The sequence below is a fragment of the Leptinotarsa decemlineata genome, unplaced genomic scaffold, assembly GCF_025532065.1.
Source record: "Leptinotarsa decemlineata unplaced genomic scaffold, Ldec_3_MD MMD2_tig00078346_RagTag_RagTag, whole genome shotgun sequence".
Lineage (NCBI taxonomy): Eukaryota > Metazoa > Arthropoda > Insecta > Coleoptera > Chrysomelidae > Leptinotarsa > Leptinotarsa decemlineata.
This window is the reverse complement of record NW_027412724.1, coordinates 4,478,287-4,490,203: the sequence shown is the minus strand read 5'-3', so window position 1 is coordinate 4,490,203 and position 11,917 is coordinate 4,478,287. Positions and strand designations below refer to the sequence as shown.

The following is an 11,917-nucleotide window of genomic DNA, read 5'->3' as shown; positions in this document are numbered from 1 at the left end:
TTTATTTACACCACTCAGTAACTAACGCTTAATTTATCTTCACCGTTTGTTAACCGCTCGAATCGCTTTCTTGGTACAGACTACTCTTCGGGACGAAGAGCGACGTTTTTATATTGTCAACGAACGTTCCGGATCCCTCTGCGGATTTCGGGACTCATCCGCATCCTTCCCGCTCTTTCGCGGTATTCCGTCATGCGTCGGTCAGGGCCGGCTTCAGATTCATTACAATATGTATATTGTACGTGTTCATATTTAGTGCTGAATGTATTACTACTTCTACATAGTTCTTTTTGTAATTGTAGAATTGGTGTTCTTCTTAAATTTCTGGAGGTTGTATGCCTAGGGGAACACCTCCCTAGACAATGAGTTCCAAAGCCTCGCTGTTCGTTGGATGAACGAGTCTTTGAAGAGAGATGTTCTGCAGGTCTCCAAATTGACCACAAAGGGGTGTGAAGACTGAACTTGAAGGGTCAATCTCGAAGAGACTGCTAAAGGAGGAACGGTTGTTGATAATTCACGAGAGCATAGCCCATGAAAATATGTATAAAACAGAGACAAATCGGCAACTTTTCTACGGTGTTCCAGAGAAGTGAGCGAGTTCGTTAGAGAGGCATCACCGACGAGACGGATTGCCCTTTTTTGTACAGAGTCCAATAGTTTCAGATATGTTTAGGTGCCGCACTCCAAACATGGGAACAGTACTCCAGGACAGGTCGAATCTGTGCCTTATAGATCATAAGCAGCTGACGAGAAGTGAAATAGCTCTTGGCACAAAACAGAAAACCAAGTTTTTGGGATACACTCTTGGCAATGGACCTCACGTGATCCTCCCAAGAAAGGTTATTGCTCATAGTAATGCCAAGCTTGGAAATGGATGACTTCAATGCTATGGTTACTCCTGACAAGATTATGCTTGCACAGTGGGATCAGCCCTTCTAGAGAAAAGACATGCCTGTCTCTTGTTTGCATTAAATTCTACCAGTTTATTAGATCCCCATTCGAGAACTGTTGCCAAATCCATATTTATGTTGTTAACATTTCTTCCTCATTCATTTCTGGTCTCACGGGCTGATATAGGAGCCCTGGAAGAGAAAGCGGTATTGAGGGTACTTAGCATCCGCGAAGCTGTGTACTGGGCACGAAGTTGCTTCTTTGAAGAATGTAGGTGCGTGTTTGGTGTTTTGAGAATTTCTCCTGTTTTCAAAAAATGCATATTATTCCAAAAGGTTAAAATACCAAGTTTCAAATGTTTATATTTTGTCTAATCATATACTATAAAGTTGAATAGGACCTATCCTAATTTAGAACAACACATATCTTTTGAAAGCAATCCCCGATGGATGTGGAGCGATATACTTATTTATTATAGACATAAAAAAAGTCTGCTTTAAAATTCAAAATTGTTGATGAAAGTTTTACACACTACATTATAATTTGATTTCTAGATATTTTTTTTCCAGAAGAACTGATCTGCTCTCCTCGTCCGAATGTGTTTCTGCAATGTGTTTCTGCAAGGAGTTATGCTTTTTTCTTATGAAAATTGAATTGAGGGTAGAAGGGGGTGTATTTTCGTGAGACAAAATCAGCGACCGTTCTGGAGTTAATAAGCATGCCAAATTGGTTGGTTTCATGGAAAAATATTCCCAGCAATGTATTTCTGCAAGGAGTTGTGATTTTTTTAATGAAAATTGAATTAACGGTAGAAGGGGGTGTATTTTCGCGAGACTAAATCAGCGGCCCTTCTGGGGTTAACAAGCTTGCGAAATTCGATGGTTTCATGAAAAAATATTCCCAGCAATGTGTTTTTGCAAGGACTTATGATTTTTTTTATTAAAAGTGAATTAAGGGTAGTTGGGGCTGTTCTTTCGCGAGACCAAATCAGCGACCCTTATGGGGTTAATAAGCATGCCAAATTCGATGGTTTCATGAAAAAAATTCCCAGCAATGTGTTTCTGCAAGGAGTTATGATTTTTTCTAATGAAAATTGAATTGAGGGTAGTCGGGGGTGTATTTAATTAATTGACAGAAATAATATTCCTAGCAACGAATTTCCTTTTGGAATTATTTTCCTGCTTCTATTATTATCAGTTGTTTGTACAATTTCAATAAAATGCGGTTCATTTCATAAAAAAAAAGGATTTCCATCATCATTTGAATCGTTTCCAGCAATGAGTCTATCAATGTAAAAATTTCCATGGCTAGCCATGTGAATAATTGCGGTGAAACGACCTATGGCGGAATAGTGCGCTCGCCTCTCTTTCACCAAACACATGGATGAAAACACATGGCCACCGTCACACTGGTCGAAAAAAGAAGACGTTCAAGAAATTATCAAAAACCACCATGAAGGTAAGTCAAACCACCGCGGTGTTGACGAAACTTTCGCAAGAATTAAGGAAAAACATTACTGGCCGAACATAAAAGAAACCATTCAAACATATATTAATCAATGCCTTATTTGCCAACACAGCAAATATGAGCGAAACCCCATCAAAATGAAGCTCAACATCACCCCTACAGCAACCAAACCTTTCGAAATCGTATATATGGATACATTCACTATCGAAAATAGAAAATTTCTCACAATCATAGACAGTTTTTCAAAGTACGCACAGGCATAACTAGTCAACTCCTTGACAGGTACGAAAATAGCCGACAACCTCATTCAATTTTTTTCTCATCATGGTATCCCCAAACGAATTATCGTTGACAACGGTACCGAATTCAATAACTTTCTCATTTCGGAACTCCTGGCTTTACATGAAGTCGAAGTTCATTTCACATCACCACACCATCCGCAATCCAATGGAATGATAGAACGGTTCCATTCTACCATTCTAGAACACATTCGCCTACTCAACACTAGAGGATTTTTGAAAACTCCTCCAAAAATGAAAATGTTGTACGCAATGTTGGCATACAACCACTCTATACATTCGGTCACAAAACTCAAGCCAATTGACATCATAAGTGGTCACATTTCAACCAATGATCCTTTCAATATTGATATTGATCGGAAATTACTAAATGATTACACCAATGATCACAAGGAACGATCAAAACTCCTCTATTCCAAAATAAACTCGGATCTAATAAAGCGAAAGGAAAAGATAGTAGAACGAGAAAATGAAAAACGCAATGATCCCATTGTATTCAAAACCAAACAAAAAGTTTATGTGAAAAAACATATTAGGCAAAAGGATGCAAATGAATTTCAAAAACTAAGTCAAATCAAAACGGTCGATCATACAATGACAATTCACATGGACAATTTAAAACTTCCCCTCAAAAAATACCCATCTCCCATTGAAAATTGATTAATTTTTCAGATTATCTGGAACTCTTGGACTTCAGGAAAATATATCTAAACAAATCCTAAAGAACAATCCAGGACTTTTATTCCTCTCAAACTTGGAACAGCCAAAGTCGAAACGCACGCATTATTATGATTTAAATCCAATAATCTGAAATTCCATTCAAAAAATGTAAGGACACTTGTAGGCGGTCACAAAGACTACTCACGGGACACATCTAACTATTTAAAAATATTATAATTTTCAGAAAAGGAGGTGACTGATAGACTCAACAATATTTTACCACATCCACTCAGAACAAAGCGCGGTCTTATAAACGGCATTGGATCCATTTTCAAGTCGATCACAGGAAATTTAGATTCCAACGATGGTGAAAAATATGACCGTCTGATCAAAGAATTACAAGATAATCGAAATAATCTAGTAACGAATATCAAGAAGCAAAACTCACTCTCAATCTTATTAATTGATCAGTTCAATAGTACAGTTCAGCAAGTGAAAAATAACGTAAGGCTTTTGGAATCAAAAATTAGTCAAATAGCAAAAATTGTTGGAAATCAAACTTATAAAGAAAACTCTATGTTTGTCAAAGACATCTTGAATCAGATAATCAATACATTTGAAATCATAAATTCAGTTTTGCAAGATGTTGAAAACTCAATACAATTTTCCAGACTGAACATTCTTCATCCTAGTATTATAAAAACAAAAGATTTGTTCAAAGAACTGCAAAAATTTAATAAAATTGTTGAGAAAGACCAACTACCAATAGAAATAAGTTTTGAGAATACTTTGCTTTATGAAAAAATTATTAGCCTCAAGCCTCAAGCTATATATCAAATTTCAGAATAACCTATAGCTTGCATATTCCAATTATCCATCCATCAAATTTCGATTACATCACCTATTTTCTATTCCGATATTAACTAAGGGTCAGTTTAAGTCTGTTATACCTCAAAACAAATATTTGTCAAAAAACGAAAAATTGTATGCATTCTTGAGCGATCCTTGTTTGGAGATCTCCCATCGGACCTATATCTGCCCATCCACCAACATCAGAGAGCTAACAGAAGACAATCCATGCGAAATCCAGCTACTCAATGTCCAGAACACCTCCACCTGTAAGGAGACTGTCATACATTTATCGAGACCAGCCATCAGACAACTCAAACAAATGGGTTGTCCTCCTAGCGGCTCAACAAACTACCAAACTCAAGTGCCAGAACCAGAACGTAATCGAGAACCTACTACCTGGAAGTTATCTTTTCGACATTTCAATTGGATGCAAGTTATCCTGTGGCAACCAAATCATAACCAACGATCACCAAGTTACCAATAGTGAACCAATCATCTTACCAGACTTGGACGAAGGGAAGTCAGAGCCACCCAAATCAATAGGGATCCAACTTGATGACCTGAACCTGGACGAACTTCATTCAATAAAAACCGCAATAATGGAAAACGAACCGATTATATCTTTCAAAGACGTAGCCCATATCCCAAGTTTTTGGACGATGTTTATCTACTTGGTCCTAGAATCAATCTGTTTGCACCTAGTGCACAAGAAGATTGGCTTCAGAGGGTGCAAAACCAATGGACCATCCGAACCAAGTCAAGATATCGAGATGTCTAGGGTTCAACTTCCTCGCTGACCCTCCTACGTTGAATCTTCGGGGGGAGGAATTATATCGCCCGTTCCCATGTGAACCGCTGACCATGCTGAAGCAGAATCTCGCGATTCTGGGAAACTGATGTGCAAGCATTCTTATTTTCATGGGAAGAATACTTTTGTAATTCAGTTATAATTTTGCTCTCACACTGTTAACATCTATTTTTGTTAATAAAATTAATTTTTAAAAAAGGACTTTGATATCCGAAAGTTATATTTCATGGATCTTTTGGTGGTACCGATATAAACTTTTCCGCAGGTGCATACTACATGATATACCCCGGAGCTGATAGTGGATCTCTTTTGTCTTTCACAGATCTAAGGCTTTGTTGTATTTTTCCGGTGGACTTGAACACTATTTTTATTTTATGTTTCCCTAAGATTTTTCCGATTCTGTCTGTAACCCTAGGGATGTACGGTATAAATGCACGTGCAACGTCATACCGATCTACATTGAATGCACAATGTATTTAAGGCACTTAATAGGATAAGGATTAATGGTGTATTGCTCAAAATCGTTTCGTAATAAAGTAAAAGATAAGAAATGGTTATTGTGGGATATCCCTAAGAGATAGACCATCGGGGACTTTTTTGTAGACCTTTTTGAGGTGTTTCTATAATACTGTAGTACATTATTTTGATCTATCTCTACGCATACATAGGGACAGACAGTGGGATGCAACTTTTTTTATACTATGAAGAATTGAATATTTAGATTTCAGTTAGTATAGATTCTGTTTAAAAAATCTGTTTAAAATATGTTTTTCCGTTAATCAGCTGTCGCCCCCATACGAACGACAACTCTCAGAAGTTGAGATACTTGTGCGAGCTAAGGACTAACGAGGTCTTACCTTTTAACGTGTGATTCCTAACACGGATTTCGATATCATATTTTTACTAGTGCACTGAAATACTACCGTTATAGTGACTCCAACGTAAATAATAAATGAACGTGGAGTCGACTCACGTTCTAGTTTTAGAATTTCTCCAGGGAGTGTCTAGTAAGAATCCTGAAATTCTCAAACCAGCAGAAGCTAAGTTGAAGGAATGGGAAACGCATCCTGGATTCTATGAAGTATCACAAAACATAATATCTAATCATTCATTCAATATAAATGTGAGGTGGATAGCCGTGATATATATGATAAATGGAGTTGATGATTATTGGAGAAGAAATGCTCCAATCGCGATATCTGAAGAAGAAAAACACAATATCAGACAGAGGTTGCTGATTAATATCACTTTTTCAATCCGTTTTCGTTAAGAATCTGTACCACTGATCAATTTACAAATTTTTATAACTGTCCGTTTATAGGTTCCTGATTTTGTTTTGATGTCCAAAACTCTAATCTAATCACCTTTTTCTCTATAAACATTCTCAAATTTCCCAAGTGGCCACAAATTCCTTTGTAATATATCGTTAATGACGAATACCAAATCGGTCTCTGATAAGTTGTCCCCATTCTCATACCACTTCATTTGTTTATTCAGTGTTAGTAAATATTATTTTCGCAATTTTCTCCAAACTATATCCGCTAAGGCTTGAGGTACTCTCCGCTGTTTTCTCAGGCTTACTTCAACTTCCTAAAATTTTCTCAATGATGGTTGCTCCATTTGAACAGTGCATTAAAAATGATTCGGCGTAAGGCTCTCTGTCTCCAAAGGATCATTTGAAATGTATGATAAAGGTCTGCTATTTATAATATCCTCCGCCTCCGCAATCAGGGTAATAAGCACTTCTTCTTTGGGGTGTCTCTCTTTCAGTGTAATGCTCAGAACATTTTCTGCCAACCTCACCAACCTCTCCCAGCTTCCTCCCATATGTGGAGATACTTGTGGAATTAATTTCCATGTAATGTTCTTAAGGAAAAAAAACAAAATTTCAGTACCGTCCATGTCCTTGACAGCTTCTCCTAATTCTATATTAGCAGAATACATGTTCATACCGTTATCTGAGTAAATTTCTCTCGGACATCCATGTTGACTTATAAATCTTCTGATTGTCATGATAGCGGAGTCTGTATTTAACGAATTAGTCATTTCTAGAAGAATTGCTCCTAAACTCATTCATGTAAATAGTACTATATAGCGTTTTTTATGTTTTCTGTCAACTTTTACGGAAACCGGCCCAAAGTAGTCCATTCCGGTGATAGTAAATGGCCTGACAAAACCTTGAAGACAACACTCCGGTAACTGAGCCATTTCAGATATGTGGGGTTGTATTTTCTTTTTCTTGCAGAAAAAACAAGAACTTTTGCATTTTCGGACAGCATTTCTCATTCTTTCAAAATCCAAAATTTCTATATTGAGTTCAATATTGAGTTTGTGTTATTCGGTGAATGATTGTGTTAAAACAACGATAAAAATAAAATAAAATAAATACAACAATAAAAATTAATTGGCGCTCCGGGGCGACTTCATTGATTCCAGTGGCGCATTTGCTTTTTCAGCTGCAGGAAAACCCGGAAAAACCTGCAGCACCACATCATCTGAAGATCTTGATCTAACAATGTCCTCTCTCTCATAAAACAAAATGTAGGGTGTCTCCAGAGGCTGACGCAGCTCATTCATAATAGCTCTCAATTAGAAGTTTCGTGAAACGGTATTTTGGAATAATAATCACTGGATGTTTTTGAAAATAGTTCAAACCTTCAGCGTATTCTAGTGTCCTTTTTATTCGCAAAATACCTTTTTCATCAAGTATTGGCGTGTGAGTATATACTCGGCTCGATTATTCAATATGTTTCTCATTGCGCAAAACTGAAATTTCTTGAAAGAAGCTGACTGATTTCCTGAATATACTTGATCAGAGCTTCCTCAGCAACATCTAACTCTTCCGCATCAAAATTCATTGTATTCCTCGTACCTTTTCTACGGTATTATCTTCTCTGGTACTTTCATCTGCTACATTCTCTTCTCCATTGACCCAGTGCCAGTCAGATATGTCATTGATGTCTGTAATTTCCGAAATTTTCACCGATACAAAAGTTTTGTATCTTTTAGATTTGGAACGAATTCAGTGCAAAACAATTTTGAGTCTGTCCATAAATGAGTTGAAGTAATATGCATTTCAATGTTGTTTTTGATAGTGTTCATGAGTCTGCTCAACATAACCGCAACTTGTAACTTCAATCTGGGTATGATCATCGATTTCATAGGTGCCATCGCACTCTTGATTCAGCACTTACGAAAGATAATTTGAATTTTTCATCGTATTCAAATCTCAGATAAACGACAGCTGAAAAAGCTTTTCACTGCTGTCACAAAAACCATGTAGTTCAACTTGTTTGATTTCATACAGCTCGATACCATAGCATCCAGGTAAATTCGTTTCGTGAATTTTCGTCAATTCGCCTAGGAGTTGTTTTCATCTTGTGTTCATTTCCATGGATAACTCATCGTCCCAGTGTATTCCATTTCTCCATAAGTTTGGCATGAAAATTTTGAATTTGACGACCAGGACAGAAAACCTAATGGGTCAAATGCAGACATGACCACCTTCAAAACATCTCATTTCGTGGGAATCTTGATTCTGTTCAAGATTGTTAAGTCCAATTTTTGATGGTTCAGCGAAAAAGTAAAACTATCTGCTTCAGGATTCCACCGGAGTCCCAATACTCTCTCAGGTTTTTGAGTAAAAGTGCTAAAATTTTTCTGATTTGGTGATCGAAGATTCACAGAAATGTTGTCAATCACTTCCTGAGAATTACTTATCCGAATACGTATTTCAAATATGGCTTTCTCATGGATTTTTATAACTTCCAGAATCAGTTGAATTGCTTTTTCTTTTGTTTCGGCACTATTCAGGTAGTCATCTACATAATGTTTGTCGATTATTGCCCTGGCTGCTTCTGGAAATTTTGAAGAGAAGTCTTCAGCGTTCCTATTTTTAACGAATTGTGCCATCTAGAGAGAAGAAGTTGCTCCAAATGTCATTGCCTTCATTTATCAAATTCAGGTTTTCTTGACCTATCCATTCCTCGCCAGAAAAAGCGCAAGGCTGAGCAATCCTTATCTCGAATGAAAACTTGGTGGAACATATCTCGAATATCTGAGCAAAATGCGATTCCCTACTGTCGAAATTTTCACAAAATTGATGTCAGATTTTGTAATAAGTCTGGACCTTGTAGAAGATGATCGTTGAGACAAGACTGACCCCATTCGATTTTGCCGCTGCATCGACCAGTCTCAATTTGTCCGGTTTAGAGGGGTTAGCTACCTCAGAGTGGGGTAAATACCAAGTTCTAGGACCACCTTTCTCTGCTTCAGTAATATCAAGCTTCCGAATGTAACCTTTCTTCGATTATTCTTCAATTTCCTCGCCATAAATTTTCGCGAAACCTATATTTCTGTCCATTCTTCTCTCCATACATTTTAGACGATTAAGTACCACTGCTATACTATCAGGTAGTATTACATCATCATTCTTCTACAGGAGACCTATTTCAAAGTGATTTCCAATTCGTTTAATGATTTTTACTAAATTGTGAATACGATTTTTCACTAAATTGTGAATATCTTTATCGATTTGTTTTTGAGACTTACAACAAACGTGAAATATTAAAGATGATTCATCAGCAACTTTTCCCTGGGAGTATCTGCCATGTACTACCCATCCCAGTAAAGTATTTGATACGAAGGGTGCATTCCAGTAACTTTGATAAATTTTCCTTGCAATAGTCAAAGGACATTGATCCAGACCAATAAGAATTGTTGGTTGTGCATCATAAAAGGAAAGTACAGGTGCTACCTTGATGTATAAAAAGATTCTACTCATGTATTCGATATCAATGGTTACTATTGTAAGTGAGAGTCCACTTACAGTTCGAACTTTATTCATTTTGTATGTTTTTGAGTTCTCTTCCATTGAAGATTCCTCTTCTGTCACTTTTTTGGAGTTTTCTTCATTTTTGGTAACATTTGGTAACATATCGGTATCTAGTTTTTTGAAGATTTGGCAGTCAGTCAAATTATGATTTTTTTTTGACATTTAGGGCATTTCTCATATTTTTTGGTCGAAAATATATTAGTGTTTTTCCTGGAGTGGAATTTCTCATTTTCGTTCATTTTTATTTCGGAGAAGTGGTTACTAATGAAGTCAGCACAACTTGATGCAGATATTGCGATTTTTCTCGTCCACACAGAAAAGGTTTTCAAAGTAATGTCATTTTGTAAAGAAGATTCCTCAGCCCATTTGAGTCTCAGGAATAGGGGTAATTCAGTAAGTATTCCATTCAAGGTTGATGAATTTTTCATATGTCCCGTATTTTCAAAGAGTTCCATATTTATAGTATCTAGTTATTAAGTAGTTGATAACATCAGAAAATGGTAGATATGTTGCAGCTAAATGGTTAAAATAGCCGTTCAATCAAACAGCTAGCTCATTGACTGAACAACGCCATTCAATCACACGGCTAGCTTTTTAATTGAATATTTGAGGCGCTCAAAACGTTCAACACTACAGCTGATTCAAAAGGCGCCGCGCCGTCTAATTGAATTAGTTCAGCGCTCACCACCGCGGCGCTAAATGCTTGTGTTTTTAAATAGTTCATCATGTGAAAAAGAAAGCTGAAAAGTTGCCCTTTCCTGAACTTTGAAGGGCCGTAACTTTATAAATAAAGTAGAACGCCGCTTTTTTCTTTCGGATTCGTAATCTACGCATCAAAATACGTATATAAGTACACTCTTTTTCAAAATCCCCGGGTGCCCTCTAAACGAATACTTACGTAACGGAAAAATTCCTATTTTTTCAAATTACGAACTGAACTAATAGTCACCCTAGTTAATTTGCCATTTAACCAGTTGGTTAAGCGTCGTCTAGCTGTAGTGTTGAACGTTGCAGTCGACTAAACGACGAATAGCCGTGTGATTGAATGGCGTTGTTCAGTCAAAGAGCTATTTGATTAAACGGCTATTTTAACCAGTTGCCTGCGACAGATATGTTTCAAACCGTCCCTTCCTCAGAGGAGAGGCTCGGCGAACTTTCTCTATTAGATTTGAAATAATAAATTCAGGTCGTTCAAATGTAACTTTAAAAGTTTCTATTATGTTCATAACATTTTTTGGTAAAACAAGAAGAGGTTGTATTGCATCTCTAGCCCTTCCTCATAAACATTTTTGTAGATGGATGCTATTTCCATCTTGACATTTATATCAAAAATTTTGGTGAAACATTCGAACTGACTGTAGAACAAAGGCCAGTCCACCGGATTCCCAACGAAAATCAGCAAATTTGATTTAACATTGTCTGTTTTTTATAAAAATTTTGATTCACTTATCTTCAAAACGTCTAAATTCTTGTTGAAATTATCAATAGTCATCGTAATAAAATTACTTGTTGGTACGAAATTGGTTTCATTTTCTGTTTTCTTCGATTTTCCACTTAGCAAATTTTTCTTGTAGCGTCATTTCTTCTAAATCAATGATTTTTTTGTCACTAGAGATTGGGGCTTTTTAGATGAAGAATCTTGAATCAGTTCACGTTGCAGTTGTGCTTCTTTCCTTATTAGTTCAGCGTCAATTTCGGCTCTCCTTCTCTCTATTTCGGCCAATTTTCTCGTTTCTTCCATTTCTATTTCCAACATTCGTCGTCGAGAGCTTGAAGATTTCGTAATTTTTATTTGTCTTCAGCATTAACTGGGTCTTTTAATAAAGAAAATTTCTGCAACTCCGAAACTTGTCGTGGGTCATAACATACGTCGCTATATCTTTCAGGAGGAACTCCTTTAGTTTTCCTCTCACTCCTCCTCATGTTAGGCATGGACATATTGCAATTGAATACTTTTAGTTCTTTTTCTTTTGCTCGAAGGACCAATGTTCGGACTAGTCAGTCTTACTGTGAATTCTTTTTATTTAAAGTCGAAATAAACCAGGAATCAAATGTTTAAAGTCAATATCTTTATTTTATAACTTTTCAAAATTATTGTCAATATCT

At 36.6% G+C, this 11,917-nt stretch overlaps 1 protein-coding gene across 1 annotated transcript; it reads right to left on the bottom strand.

Annotated features, from left to right (window-relative positions):
* Positions 1–6,609: 6,609 nt before the first annotated feature.
* On the bottom strand, positions 6,610–6,990 carry LOC141487015 (uncharacterized). Its single transcript, XM_074185711.1, has one exon. The coding sequence runs from the start codon at positions 6,988–6,990 to the stop codon at positions 6,610–6,612; it is 381 nt and encodes a 126-aa protein (XP_074041812.1).
* Between the last annotated feature and the right edge of the window lie 4,927 nt (positions 6,991–11,917).